The sequence below is a fragment of the Pomacea canaliculata genome, linkage group LG11 (assembly GCF_003073045.1).
Source record: "Pomacea canaliculata isolate SZHN2017 linkage group LG11, ASM307304v1, whole genome shotgun sequence".
Classification (NCBI taxonomy): Eukaryota; Metazoa; Mollusca; class Gastropoda; order Architaenioglossa; family Ampullariidae; genus Pomacea; species Pomacea canaliculata.
This window is the reverse complement of record NC_037600.1, coordinates 11,787,065-11,802,862: the sequence shown is the minus strand read 5'-3', so window position 1 is coordinate 11,802,862 and position 15,798 is coordinate 11,787,065. Positions and strand designations below refer to the sequence as shown.

At 38.5% G+C, this 15,798-nt stretch overlaps 2 protein-coding genes across 3 annotated transcripts; one reads left to right on the top strand and one right to left on the bottom strand.

The window, feature by feature from the left end:
* Positions 1-518: 518 nt before the first annotated feature.
* Positions 519-2,964, bottom strand: LOC112575085. Of its 2 annotated transcripts, XM_025256644.1 has the most exons (4): positions 2,717-2,964; positions 2,035-2,174; positions 1,335-1,491; positions 519-647 (listed from the first exon to the last, which is right to left on the bottom strand). In XM_025256644.1, the coding sequence occupies exons 2-4, from the start codon at positions 2,165-2,167 to the stop codon at positions 632-634; spliced, it is 306 nt and encodes a 101-aa protein (XP_025112429.1). In that variant the 5' UTR covers positions 2,168-2,174; positions 2,717-2,964; the 3' UTR covers positions 519-631. The 2 variants fall into 2 exon arrangements, with proteins under 2 accessions (XP_025112429.1, XP_025112428.1); XM_025256643.1 differs by lacking the exon at positions 2,717-2,964 and having other exon boundaries at positions 2,035-2,701.
* Positions 2,965-7,608: 4,644 nt separating this feature from the next.
* On the top strand, positions 7,609-15,396 carry LOC112575082 (NADPH oxidase activator-like). Its single transcript, XM_025256641.1, has 7 exons — positions 7,609-7,951; positions 8,484-8,566; positions 8,878-8,986; positions 9,203-9,259; positions 9,558-9,665; positions 10,301-10,369; positions 10,930-15,396. The coding sequence occupies exons 1-7, from the start codon at positions 7,769-7,771 to the stop codon at positions 11,476-11,478; spliced, it is 1,158 nt and encodes a 385-aa protein (XP_025112426.1). The 5' UTR covers positions 7,609-7,768; the 3' UTR covers positions 11,479-15,396.
* Positions 15,397-15,798: the final 402 nt, after the last annotated feature.

The window sequence follows — 15,798 nt, the reverse complement described above, 5'->3', positions numbered from 1 at the left end:
CGATACATCTCTGTATTATTAGCATAACTTACATATGACAAGGCGTAACATAACATCAGAGGGGATGTATACAACACAAAAAGTATTGGACCCATCACTGTGGGACACCATATCTCAAGACAGCCCCTTCAGAGCTAAATTTCATGAACGTTTCCTGTATATAAAAGGTGGCTGTAGGAGGAATTTCGACTCCGAAAATTAATGGCCACTTATGTAAGGAAAGGAGATGCCAAGCTCTTGCATCACAACCTTGGGCCCAGTTTCACAAGAGTTCGTATGTCGCTGTAGACCTGCTCACAAGAAATGTTTTACGTATAAAAAAAGAAAATAATAACACTCATGAAGCCCGACACTTTCTATTTTCTCATCTACCAGCGACTAGGATAAGATGTTTTCTGTCTAGAAGATGTGTTGTGCTTGCTCAGTTCAGTTATATTAGTGCTGGAGAAACTTCATGCATATCAGTGGGGCTCACATCACTTACATACGCATACATGAGTCAAAGATAAACATTGGGATTCAGAAAACAAACCATTTAATGTACACAGTAGAAATACAAAACCATGTCAAGTTTATTCCAGTGATTGCGTGTGTGAGCATGTTTTGTCGCCTTGTGCAGTCCTGGGGGCTGTTAATTTGACGGGCACCTGCAAAATAATATAGACGAAAATATGTCATTAACTGCATTAACACGGATAAACAGTACTTACTTCCCCTTGTCCTACCGAGTGGGTGAAAAAAAAAAAAAAAGGAAACAAGCACAAACACTTCTCGCATCTTGAGCAAGGCTAGTTGAGATGTTTTGTAGTCAGGGATACAGTCGATGACCTATGTCCTCTTAATTTGGCCTGAATTCAGGCAGCATCGTAGAAGTAACAATGCATGTACGCCTGATGGAACTACACCAGAAATGATTCATTTAAATCATTGTTATTATTATTATAGCAGTAGTAGACGGTGCTTTGCTCCAAGGAAATGCTTTCCGTTTAAGAAAGATTGACAATTTTCCAGATGTCGCTTGAATATGAAAATTATTAACCGTGATACCACGAACTGATATCCTATAATATCCTTGGTGATACTTACCTCGTTAATTGTTCAGACAGATGGCACAAACCCGATTGTATTATTTCTAAAAGAATTACCATTTTCGTCGTTGTCATCGTCATTGTCTTCATCATAGTTGTCATGATCGTCGTCGTCGTCGTCGTAACCGTTATTTCTCAACTCCCATGTGCAGGTCTTTGGATGGGAGTTCCGCAAACACTTAGTGGATGCAGGCCATAGAGCAAAACGTGGATTGTATCATGAGAAAACTGTAGTTCACAACTCACGGCCTCTCGCAGCACGCCATGCCGATGTCATCCTCGCACACGCACTCGAAGCACCTGCCCGGGTTGGCGCTGTCAGTGGCCACGATGTAATGGCCGCGAGTCACGAATGGTGGCTGCATGCCCGTGGAGCAGAAGTGCAGTAGAGTGCCATCAGGACCTGTGCAACAATAACAAGCTAGTGTCTCTTCTTTTTTTTTCTTCGTGGAACTGTTCACAGTTGCTACACCCACACACATGCATCCCCAAAAATGTGCTATGTAAAAGATATCATACTCCTATATTATTCGGAACCCTCCATGGTAAGATAAAAACAGAAAATGTACGACTGTCGCCTGAGGCCCCGATCATGAGGCACTAATAATAAAGAGATTGTCTTTGGTAGTAAATAAGCTACCTCGGGATTATCTACGGAATGGAACTGGAAACAGTGGCAGACCGAAGGGTCAGCTTATAATGTAGAAGTCTACAGAAACGTCTACAGAAGGGGTTGTAGATGTATTTAAACTCAGAGGTACAGAGTCCGTACCTTTTTAAAAACAATTGGAAATATAGTCAAGGACGATAAATAAGAAACGACAACAATGATTAAAGAGTATTAAAACTGGCTTGGAAAAGATGTATAGGAATGAGTATGTTAGTAAAGTAATAAGTGTTTGGGATCTTTAAAAGGGTGGAGAGAAGATGACTAGTATGAACTTGCCTTGCGTTGAAAGCATTGGTCCGAAGGTGCACACATAGTCCACCTTGGCATCCACGCCCAGCTTGCAGGCGACTATCGCCAGGAGTAGCATCAGTCTTGTTGCCACTGTCCTCTGCATTCGTGCTGTTGCCATGGTGATGCTGAGTTTGAACGATATTTTGATGAAGCTGGTGTTTCTCAAACCCAACATGTGTCACCCACGATTAAGACTTAAAAAGTTCTAAACAACATCTCAATGAAAAAAAAAAAAAAAAAAAAAAAAAACCCGAAAAGAAATTACTGTATCAATCGTTGTTGACGGAATGAAATTCTTGAAAAACGAGTATTAAAAATCTGATCTTGTGCAGTGGAAGTGGATTTAATAGGTCCAGTCACAATTCATTTGACGAGGGAGATACTTTCTCAGCCTCTCTAGTACATCTAATACGTTTCTGAGCGATGGAAGAATCGTTAGGCGAGTTCATAGGTCTGTGAACATCATAGTGTGTACATGCATGGGATCAGTCGCTCACCGAAACGTGGTTGTACTGCATGAACTTTAAAATACGTGTGGACATATTTTATTGCTTGTAAAGAGTGTACCCATTTCGTCTGTGCTACTTGCAAATACTTGTTATATTTTGTCTTAATTCTGGAGCATATTACGAGACTGAACAATATCACTTTTAACTGCCATACTCACCAAATGTAGTGAAGCCAAGCGAGTGGAATAAATCTGTCTCTTGGTAGAACCAACCTTACAAGGCACGTTTCAGACTAAGAGTTGACTTCGAAAATGTTTTCTTCTGCGAACTCGCTAAGATAAACACTTCGACAACAACCTGTCATCTATCATGCACAAAGTCAGACAACTGCATCATATGTAGTCAGACTAGAGAGCGCTTATTTCCGTTACCCCTTTCTGATTCCACTCCTACACACACATGTATATATATGCTCATCCTTGCGATAGTGATGCGATGCTGGTTGGAGAAGGGAGGGGGTGAGTGAAGGGAACAGTTACTTAGGAAGACCGTTCATTCCAGACCAATCACAGCTGATTTTACAAAATGATCGAAGTTTTCATATTCGTTACAGTTCCAGAGCGTTCAACTACCGGGTGAAGGGCATTCACACTTTGCACAGCCAGCCTGGGCTTGGCAGTCGGGACTTTTACAGACCTACTAGAGCGGTTTTTTTTTAACTGTTCAAAACCTGGCTCAGGACAAGAGATATTTATCCTGGAAGTGTGAGTGAAGAACGCTCACTCCCTTCCTACCAACATCAACATGCAGAGAAAGACATCAAATCCATGACGTCACGAATGTATATGGATACGTTCACGTGGTGAAAGCTACAGCTAATGAAACAGCTGTGACCATTTGTTAATTAGGCGCATCCTTAGACATCTGTGATTTTTTCGAGATGATTGTCGACATTCACCATTTTTCCATTTCTTTCGAAGAGATACACTCAAAGTCTGGGCAAGAAATATCTTGGTCTCTAGCAGTTCTTTAAATGTCTTCGAGAAAAATCATACGATATGTAAATGTCTTGAACGGAGCCCAGAAAATGCGTAGAAGACCATTTCCGATTGGGTGCACAATTTCTTCCTCTTGTTATTGTTTATGCATTGCAGAATGCGTTGAGATTGAAAAAACATGTTTGGCTCCACATGTCACGAGATCGATCTTTGTATTTGGGGTTAGCTGCAAAACATGTCACAGAGAATATTTACAATTGTACCCCATGCATTTCTGTTCACAACCGACTAAAACATATTTGGCCTTCTGGCTTTCCCTTACTAACATTCAGAGATTCGTGAAGCGTTTAAGCGTGCACCGAACCCGCACCTATTTTAATAAGTACCATTCCATCCTGAAACACGCATTTTATCATTATTATCCACATTTTTAGCATATTGTTTGACTTGCTGATGTTTGTTTTAACTCGTGTTGCATCCAGAGACATGATGAAAGGTGATTCAATTTAACCACTAAGCTATGAAGTTAATAACTGTTCCCCTCCCCACTTCCCCCATTTAGGTAATTTCGAATTATCAGAAACTAAAGATCCGAACGTTCCGATGCCAGCCCATTTTTTTTTTCTTTTCTCTTCTTACACTGGACTTGGTAAGATTGTCTGGCCTTTACCACCGAATTACCCCCGAGACTCGTTCCCCGATGCCCCGGAAATGAACGATCAGTGACAGAAAATTTGTGGAGGCAGCAGTAAAATCGCGGTCCACTCTACCACAACAGGTCATCGCACGCATGCGCATTGGGCCTGTCGCCGCGTGGCTGGTCGCACGGGGGGATCTAATGTTTGCGGACACGCGCATCCATAATTATGGACAGGCCAAAACACGAGAGGGCGAAGGCTGTGCCTGCTCCTGCGCCGAGTCTTTTAGGTGATGTTCATGGGGGGACCGGGGAGGGGCCTGCCCCCTCGAGAGCGCTGGCACGCGAAAGTCGTTGGCGCACGTGATGCAAACGAATGTGGTGGCAATGATTTCACATGCAGACATTTGGTGACTTTAGGGAACTAGTACATACCATAGCGATAAGTCTTCTGTCCGAAATTGTTTCACAGTCTTGCAGAATATCAAGCATCTCGGTCACGAAAGTAGTTTTACGGCATCGTCGGTTATCCCCCGCAAACACACTCACACGCACACATCATGATTGCAATATAAAAAGAAACCTAAAGATTAGTCATTACAGTTTACATTTCAAAGCCGTTTCGAAAGAAATATCGTGAGTAGTTTTAACTGGAAAAGGAATACGCTGGGGTAAAATTGAAAACCATGAAACAATAATAATTGTAAATTAATTATTTCTTGGAAAATAATTTTTTTGTTTTCCTTGGCAATGGTCAAGGTTTTTAGAGTAAGAAACATTTTACAGACATCAGTTTGGTCGTAGCGCAAGTTATCTACGGAGATTCTTATGAAAATGAGTAGAAAAAACGATTAAAAGAAAGAAAGAAAATAAAACAACAATAGCAACAAAATGACATGCAAATTGTTGTTAGCAGGGCAGGAACTCGTAAACAGCAATCCCATCAGCGGCGAAACATCTGTCACCGACACAGAAGTGACGAATCACCAGTCATGCGTTAATAAGCAAGGTTTGTAAACGAGTCATCCACACAAGGAGCGATCGACGCATGCGTGGTCATCGCACATGTTGATGACAACGGATGTTCTAAAGGCTTTGCATATATTACTTGACTTTGAAAACAGCAGAGATGAGCAGACGATTGAAGAAGGGTACGCTTGCGCTCACGCACGCTCTCCCTCACACACACACACTGGAAGATGAGTTAAAAAGAAAATGAAGAAAGAGATAACAGAGGAAAAGTCGAGGAGAAGAAGAAGGAGAGGGAGAGAAACAATGAAAGACAAAAATAGAAATAACCAGGTAGAAAAAAGTAAGCGAGAGACTTAGATGGATGGTGTCACATAGGGGTGACATGAGGTTAAACAGTGTGGAAGACCAAGTCGTACCTGTCGCATGACTAACAGGTTGTTTTTATTTTAAGAAAGTGGGAAAGGATATAATTAACTCTCGCCGCTCAGTGCTTCCCTTCCCAGTGAAACACGGCAAGTGGATGAACGCTGGAAAGGTGCGATGTTCATTTTGTTGTTGTTATTTCGAATTTTTTTGTATGTTGACTTTCTCATGTATTCTTTTAAAGATATAGATATTCATTAGTAATTTGTTTTTATTGTAACTGTCTAAGGGGCCGGGAGACGGGCTATGGAAGATGGCCGTGAGTGTTTGGGCCTGGCTAATGCCACGGAGTCTTGGGCCTGATACATGCCATGGAATATTTGGTCCTAGTAACTGGCTAGGGGCCACTAACATCAAAGGTAAAAACTTGCTAACCAAGAGTAACAAGACAAGAAGTAGAAGGGTGGGTCGCTTGTTCCCTATGTCCTAGGAGGCCCACAGTCCCGATTTTCAAACTGTATGACGGGTGGTACGCGAGCACCATGATTAAGTCCTAGACTAGTGTATATATTCGCAGGGAGTAGGGTTGGGAGGCGATACTCGGTACTCGGTCAATTCGTATTTTCGAAAGTGGTACTCGTCTGGAAAAGTTTGAAAACCGGGGTCCTAGAGGCAGCATTATTTTGTGTATGACGTGTGGCCCCAAGAGGCAGCCTTCATGATAGAGAAGGTTGGATCGCTCGTCCTCAAGAGGCAGCACTGATTTGTGTTGATTCATCTATCTCCAAGTGGAGGCGTCTATGGTTTAAGATAATTTTTGTTTCTTAGATTATCGCTTGTCTGTGCCGCAAGATAAAATACTTGTCAACAGTTCTTGATTTGTGTATATGCATACACAGCAAGTGCGGCTACAAATAATTATACATATCGCCTCATGCAGTTGGACGTGTGTGTGTGTGTGCGCGCGCGTGTGGATTAACAGGCACTCATCACATTACAAGGACTCTAAGGTACTAAACTTACACCTCAAGAGAGATTTCTCACCCCGACATGTCTAGAACTGTTTGCTTGCAACACTGTCACGGGCATCGGGGAGTTGATATTTATACAGATTATTTCGCTTTATTTTATCCAGCGACACGTTACATGGTCCTATAGGTCGTTATTTTGTGTCAAGTCGTTAGACAAATCATCGAGAAAGGGGCCTGTTCTGACCATGTATAAAGGAATGCAATTCAATGTAATACTGAACAGCTTGTACAACTGCACAGTGAGGTCGCACTTACAATAATTTGACTTCCTTGCTCAATTCATGTAGTCAAACGACTAAGAACGAACAAAACTGCATTTATTCAATGAGAGGATGAAATGACCAAACCATAGCTGGTAGCTTTGCCATTTTTCCGTGTCTAAACTAACAAAATTCAGTGAAGTCAAATAATTGTTTCCATATTGTTCCCTGGAATATCACGGTTAAAAAGCTGTTAAGAATTTTTCTTGAGTGTCTTTAATTATTACTGATATTAGCATGTCATATCATAACGGGATGTCTAGAAAATGTTTAATAAGAGTGTTTTATCCATCCTTCGATCAGTTACCCATCTTACAGGAGGCTGAAGTCTTATGATCGCAGTATAGCTAAAGCATAAAGCTTGGCAGAATCTTGCATGTTTGCTGGGTAGGTCCAAGCCAACACTCTCAAAACGCGTAGACGCTTGATGTCGGGTGTAAACAAGGAACCGTTCCAATACAAGTTCGTGGTCTCATCCTGTGAGTGATATGTCTGCGGGCTGTGTAGTTGTATTTCTAGAGGCAGAGACACTATAAACTGCTTCTCTTGTAAATGGCGGCAGAGCAGAAAACGCTCGATCGAACAGATGCGAATCTTTCGGTGTAAACGAATATCGGCATTGGATGTATTGGTTATGATATAGTTAATAAAGAGAACAAAGCATCAGATCATTAGTATATGTTGCTCTAGTTAACTGAAATCATGATTATAGGCCGTTTACGAACTTTTTTCTATAGGTCTGCAGACCACAACGCAATGTATACATTGTCTCACCGGGTATTCCCGATTAAAAGACTCACGGATAGTAGGTCTTGAATGAATGACATCATACGCACCACGTGATGGGATTTTCCTTACTTCCGGTGATGGGGTGCGCGCGAGTGTGTGGGTAGAACGCCCCCAAAAAGACAATGTTTACTTTCCTTGATAGTTTAACTGGTGCGATCGAATACCGCAAAGATGAACAAGCTTGTGATTTATTTTAAGTAAAGTGAACGGTGAAAATAAAATGGCCAGCAAAGTGAGCCCGAAGATTGTGTCCGTGTGGCAGAAAGCAGTCGAAGCTTTCGATGACAACCGCCTAGAGGAGGCGAGAGAGCAGTTTCGTGAAATCCACGACCACTCTGCAAAGATATCATTCAACTTGGCCACTGTTGATCTCCTATCTAAAAACTACGCAGCAGCCTTAGAGGTACTCACAGAATGGAGGATGCAAATCAGTATCTTTTACATGTCAATGATTTATAAAACATGCATAAGTAGATTTATTTGTAGAAAGGAAAAAGAATTAAAATGGAAAGGGGACATTAAAAGGACAGGTTGAAGAAAAACCTATAGAGATTGTAGAGATCGATCCACCTTGTTTAATCTGATCAGACTAGTGGGCATAGATATTAGTGCAAATGGGAGACCTATAGCTAAATTGTATCAGGATTAATACACATTGATGTAAACATTCTTCTTGTTCCTAATCACCCCCAGTGGAGCATAGGGCTGCAACTACACCACGCCATCGGACTTGGTTCTGGGTGTCCCTTTCCAGGGTTGGAACCATTGATATAAACATATGCTCGCATATTTCACTTTAATGAACTTAAATTTATGGCATAAATGTGGCACATGTACATCTTGATATCTGTCATATATGCTAATCATGCAGGAGTTCATCATATATATATAATATTTTGTAAATAATAATAAACAGTGAACTTTTTTTTTCACAGAATCTGAATCAGTGTGTCCAAAGAGATCCCTATTTGGCTGTAGCATATTTCCAACGTGCCATTACAGAATATTTTCTTGGAAGGTAAGCCTAAAAAGGAGGATGATGATTGTTAATAAGAGTTATTTCTCTTCTAGATATTTACTGATTAACTCTTTTTTTTTATCTCTTGCAATTAAGCAAAAGACCTTATCCTAACATCATGATCATCTTTCTGATGTTAGTCATTGAAAGTGTAACTTTTTCCAGTATTATATAAATATGTAATATATATATTACAAATTATCTTGAGAAAGTCATCTGTAAAATGATAAATAAGTTGATTTATTACAGTGAGAGGATTACTTTATGTATGCCTTTTTTGTAAGAACTGGTTCTTGATTGTTTTCTTTTAGGCTAGAGAATGCACAGCAAGATTTTGCACAAGCTAAACTAAATATTAGAAATGGAGAATTCATCGACTACCGTCAGCTAGGCATGCCTGTCAAGTTAACAGTAGAACAGGTGAAAGCATTTAAAATAACTGATAAAATGAGAAAGAATGAAGCTTCTCTCAGTCTGTTTTTTATGTTCATGTGCATAATTATGTATGTTTATGCATGTGTGTGTAAGAAAGAGGGAGGGAGAGAGAAATATAGATTCCGCAACTACAAAATTTGTAAAAATTTATGTTAATTTTAAGGTTTAAACTTTTCTCCTTCTAATTTGGAAAAAAAACAGGTTCAGCAAAACCAGAATACTCTGGAGAAAATAAGGCTACAGAATGCCAGTAGAAAGGTATGCTTTTACTATGAAAAAGGTTTATCACTTATTGCTTCATAAATTTTGATTAATTATTTTAGTGCTGTTTGTTAATATTTTAGTCAGTTTACTCCCATTGCTTTATTTGCCTTATAAATTTTCATGTAATGTATGCAATTAAAATGATTCTTTGTGAAACTAAATGCCTTGCTTATGTCATTAAGGAAGTAGCTTAATAAACATTAAGGCTTTAAAGTGTATCTGTAGATATAAAAGCAGTAATTATTCTGGAGCATAGTTTATTTAATAGTTTTGTATTTTTATATCTTGGTAGATTGCTGAAGGCGATCTTATTACTTTGCCCCTGGAGACATGCATATTCAGACCAGCCAAAAGTCTTGTTGATAATTTGGAAAAGAAACAGTTTCTGCCGCAGTCTAAGGTAGAGACTAATTAGAGATTTGATTAAACAGTCAATATTACCATATTGATTTTAGAAATCCCTTGAGTTGTTTCATGTGCTGTCAATGGTCTAAATCATATTTTGACAAATCCTTTCTGTAATGGGAAAAAATGAAGTAGATTTGACTAGTTAAGTGCAAAACAAAGATTTTATAAAATTTTGCTATATTGGTAAGATTTATTTATAGGTTTAGAAAGGAAAAGCCTTATGCATTGTTGTAAGGACCACATTGTCTATGTTTTTTAAATACTTATGAAACATTTATTTGTTTTCTCACCGAAAGTCTAACAATTTCATTTTATTTTAATTTTTAGACTTAGTTTGAACCTTTTTTAAATTTGCAGAGGTTGATGTGTCTGACAGGACCTCAGTCCATGTTGCTTGTTTTTTGTCTTATTTGTCTTTTGTGATATGTGTCTTACTTTTTGACACACGTTGTTGTCAGGGTTTGACATGAAATGGTAGATGGCATGTGGCTTTTGATGTAAGTCAGTGCATACCAGCTAGAGAAACTTCCATTTAGAACCCACTAACCATTCAAAAATTCTCATTACCTGTTTGAGTGTTATCTCTGAGAAACGAATATTGAAAAGCATCACATGAATTATTTGCAGGTGGTGTCTTATATCACCGGCTATGGTATTGAAGAATCTGACAGATTTAGAAAACCACAACCAGTTTTGGTCAGTAAAGCATTATTGTTACCTTTTTTCCCCTGATGTAACTATTACTTCTTTTGTACTGTTAATGTTATTTATTACACACTGTTTTCTTTCTTTGACCCTAAATTTGAGTGTCATTAAAGATCCACTCATTTTGTATTTAATACCCATGCTTTTGCACAAATGCACAAAAATACTTATTATTTTATCCTAATATATCAGCAAATTTTAAAGCAACTATTGTTGTTTTTGCTTTCATCACATAATATTTTTGCATTTTAAAGCTATATAATTTGTCAAAAATTGCCTTTTCTAATTGATATGTTTTTCACCTTTACATCCTAATAGGAATCCTTTCACAGTGGTTGCAGAGTGTTTAAAATATTTATCTCTCTATTGTAAATAATAGTACATAAATATATATGAGTATATGCATTCATATGTATGTGTGCACTCTCATGCACATGCATAATCATGTGTAAACATACAGAAATGTGGTATCATAAACTAAAGCCTGTGTGAAATGTAGGAATGTGTTAAGTCTTTTACATTTAATTGTTTAACACCACGATTTTAAACAGAAATCCCACTCCACACCTGTGTCACCTGAAACCAGCCGAAAAGTGTTACCAGACAAAGAAATAACAGACATTAGAGGGACTAGAGCATGGACACCCCCACCAGCCAGGCCTCCACCTCGTGTACCTCCTCCATCGTCGTCTGTCACTACAGTCATTCATGGGAACAGTAACAGTAATGCTTTCATTTGCAGTCCTACTGTCAAGTTACAGGCACAGGTTTCTTCTGGGTGTGTGTCAGTGTCCCAGTTAAACAAGGGAAGTAATCATAAAGACGGGTCATCAGCTCAGGTAAAAGAGAGGTATCCTCCCCTTTCTTTGCCTGCAAGGGAATCTGATGTGACCAGCATGATACAGAAACTAAATGGCAGCTCAGTCACAGATGGAAAAAATCAAGGTCACAAGCCTGTCAGTGGAAGCAATGGTTTATCTTCAAGAAGTTTACAAAAAGAGCCAAAAGGCATAGAACGAAGACCAGGTCCTCCAACAAGACTTCCACCACCTCGACCTGATGTTTCACCTTCCCAGGCATTTGCAAGACCTAAACCTTAGCAGGCATTATTTCAGTTTTCATAATTTTTTTAATGTGCTTCTTTAAGCTGGCTTTGTTCTGAAAATCTGATTGGTCTTCTATTCTATCCGTCTGGCATTTAAATTATATCATTCATGTAATCCAGGGTTACCACCGCATCCAGGTTTGCCACCACAAAAATGGTTTGTTTGGACTATTTGTGATGCATGAATGATAAGTTGCATGGATATGCTAAAAATTATTCTCTTATGTAGTCTGTTTATTTTTGTGACAATTTTATCATTCTTGTTGCATCAGAGGAATGTGATGTACAAAATGTACTTCTTCATATTTTACATTATTTTTATGTCATTATAACATGCTGTGAATTTTAAATTGTGGGTAACAACTTCATATGGGTGAAGATTGTGTTTATTTAATTTTGTCCAATGCTTTATACATTTTTCTTTTAATATTTTGTGAACAAAGGATTATACACATACTTTTTGTCTAACATTTATAATTTAGAAAGTCATTCTGCTCTTCACCATATTGTCATTTCTAGTGTTTTTTGTGTAGTGATGTAGTCTTGTCATTAACATGTTTTTACTATAATGTGGAAATACTTACAAAGTGATAAATTAAAATCAAGGTTCTTACACTGATGCCTTTTTTATGCAGACAAAGTCCCATGTATCTTTCTCAATGATGCTATATATAATGATAATACAAAATCCATCTTCCGATAAGAGTTTGTTTTGTAATCTTGAACCTGTGTACATTATTCTTATCATTAATTTAAATTCCATTCTATTACCAATCCATATCAGATCTGTTTACACCGGGGACAATCCAGTGAGCAAACCTACACTTTTATTTTGCATGTATTTTCCAAGCCTTCAGAATAATGGTATTTACTGCTGAATTTGATATTTAATATTATGTTTGATGGAAGAGTCAGCCTAGCAAAATATGTATATGCTGTCATGTTTTTTAATAGAGGTTATCATACTTTTTTTTAATGAAAGAATTTTGTGTTTTATATTTTGCTTGGATACAGATGACATATAGAAAATGCTGGACTTCTTTAGCTATATTTGTTCTGTATATATTGATTACACTGTTGTTAGTGCTTTTGCACTTGAATAACATTATTTTAGTATTGTAGTCATAGTCAAGACCCCGTAGTCGTTGGTCATATTTGGCAGCCGTTCATGTTGGCAAGGGAGAGAACTGAGGTTTTGTTTTCGTTTTCACAAAATGTTATGCATATTCTTAATTAACTTCATAGCAAACAAAAAGAAAAAAAAAAACCACAAAAACAAATAAACAAAATAAAAATTTCGTTTCTTAATTTTAATACGAAAAACAAAAAATATATGCACACACGCACGCCCTTTTGAAATAATAGTGGAGAAAGAACAGGTCGTTATCCTTATATTTAAGAAGAAAAAAAAACCTACAGAACATGAAAAAAACTTTATATCGTTTCGCATTCTGTTACAACTATTGTCACATGATTTATAGCATACACGGTATATCATAGAGAGCACGCAGGCATGCAAAGCCCACTCACACATCACCCTTCTTTCGAGACACACAAAATATGACATTATCTGGTTTCTTCTTCCACCAGTTTATTTTCAGACCACAGATAATAAACAGAAAATCGGCACAGAAATATTTGACTGTTGGGCTTCACAGGCTTTGCTTTACATATATCTTGGGTGAATTGCGTGAGATCGAGAGACAAAAAGAATGGCAGGGTCTTCTGGTGGAAAAAAAAGAACGAAAACAGATAAAAAGTATCTTGTAAAAAATGATTTTCGCTAAAAGACCTACCAACAAAACTACTAAAATTTGGAACTGTCCTAATGAGCATACGCTAATAATAATAAAACATAAGCAGGTTGCGTAGCATCGTAAGTGTTTTTCTACAGTTCTAATCCTTCAAATGGGGAGGGGGAGGTACCTTTGCTGAAGTTAAGCGTTTACAGTGGGTAGAGATGAACTGCAGCATGTGAAACTGGTGTGACGATGAATTAAGGTTCGTCTTAAAACCCTTGTTACAGTCAAAATCAGAGACGAGCCGTGCCAAGGTGTATATGAGGTGGGGTTATCTAACACTTTCACACGCGCCAAAAAAAGAGAGAGAGAAAAAAAAAACCTCCCAGAAATCTGCACGTGCATCTTCTTCTGTGAAATCGGGTGGAGCGGCTCTAACATTCGTCTTTTTTTTTTCGACGCTGTTCTTAACACGCCCTCCCAGTACATGTTGTCTATAGATGGCGCATCTCAAGAAAAGCAAAATTAGTAAATTCTAGAGTAAAAGTAAGAGATGTTAAAGAATCCGTGATGGATTCGGCGTCCTATATCATCTCATTGAAGGAATAATAAAAGGCATTAAGGCGAACAACGCAAAAATAATAAATAAACCAACCAAACGAGTGGAGAATGGAAGGGCAAACGTGATAGAACGAGTAAGGGGGTCAACCGACGATGGATGAAAACAGACAAGAAATTAGAAAATCATCAAATCAAAGAAAATAAGATAAAAAAAAAAAAAAGAGGTGCTAGTGATTTTGCAAATGAAAAAAAAAAAAAACAACATACAAGGAGAGAAAATAAAAATCGTGACAAAGATAAACTATGTACTACATGAAACTCAAAAGTTAGGGCATACGAAATACAAGGGGGCAGAAAAATGACAGAACCAATAATTTTGAAAGCACAAGCCTTAAACATCCATTAGCAACATTAATCTTGTCAACGATGGAGGGATGGGCTTTGGAACAAATAAGATATGAAGAGAGCGGATCACAGTGTGCTGGCATACGGCAGGAAGGTCACAGGGCATTCATCCATGCAATATTCGGACATCTGGTCTGGTCTGCAGCCGTTGAAATATTTTAAATTTCTAAAGTGTACGCAGGAGGAGGACAATGGGGAAAAGAATCGACAAAAAAACAAAATACAAAAAAAAAAAAACAAAAAAAAACCCCCAACCTAGGAAACCCCACAAAAAACAACAAAAACCAACCAACCAACCAAACAAACAAACAACACACACACAAAAAAAAAACCACAACAAAAAACCAAAAACAGAAGCCAAAAAAAAAAAAAAGACAAGGAGGAGCTTTAACGGCTGACAGGGGGTCACGGCCAGGTGCATAATGCTTGGCATGGCGCTAGCTGGATGGCTGAGCGCGGTACCACTCAGCTAAACTGTGGTTGTTTTTATGTTTTGCATTAACCATCAAGCTTGCACCTACACCGACTTGTATTGCACCTGGCAGCCACCCATCTACCCCAACCCCTCCGAGTGGTTTCTGCTGCCAGCTCTTGGACATGCGCAGCGAGTCTTAAATCAGAGTGGACCGCCCATTTCTTACAACCATTATTAGAAACGTTTTGAACTACTCCCTCCCTCCCACACCACTTGTTCCCGTGAATTTTAATGCGCTGTTCACACATTTTAAACGGTGATTACGGCTTCTAATTTTTTTTTACTTCGTTTTTTTTTTTTGTTTTTTGTTTCTATGCTCGTCGTGTCTCGTGCCACATACGCCTGCATAAAAAACAAAGAAAAAACAAAGACGAAGTAAAACTGCAGATCTGTGCTATGTAATGGGTCAGAATAGTTCTATCTAAAAGGCCCGAGCAGTCTGTCAGATAACAGAGTAACCTAGCAACAAAATTAACGCACGTAGCCTAATTTAGCAAAAAAATATATTCCCTCCCACCCCCAACGATGCCACATGCACAGAAAGAAGAACATACCAGAGAGGAGATCTGAACCCAGGAAATCAATTTAAGGGGGTGTGGGAGTGGAACCTAACAGCACATCTCATCCCCTATCTTCTATGCCTATTTACAAAAAAAAAAGAAAGAAAAAAAAAACGAACTCGAACGCATGTGCTTATCACAAGAATATATACAAAAGACTAGTAAAAAAAAAACTCTAGCCCCACCTCCAAATGAAAAAAAAAAAGGCTTGAGAATGTTGAGACACATGAGAAATGGGTCGTAATTCAGACGGAACTGCTGCTAGTGACACCTGGCAGCTGAGTGTGAAGAACATAGAACGTCTTAACCCCGCCCCTAACCCTTGCCTTTCTAATGCGACTTGTTAAGTGATGATAACTCGTTAAACGATAAAGTGAGGCTAGCAATGGTAAGAGGACTTGGGGGCTGTTCATATGTGGACATAAAAAGGATGGCTGCATGAATAAAAAATAACAATCATAAGAAAATGAATGAAACCAGCAACTATTCTGCTCACAAAGAAAAACATGCTGAATGTCTTTCGTGGAATCTACACAAAATATTGTACTGAAAAAATCTTTTGTCGGGCACTATGA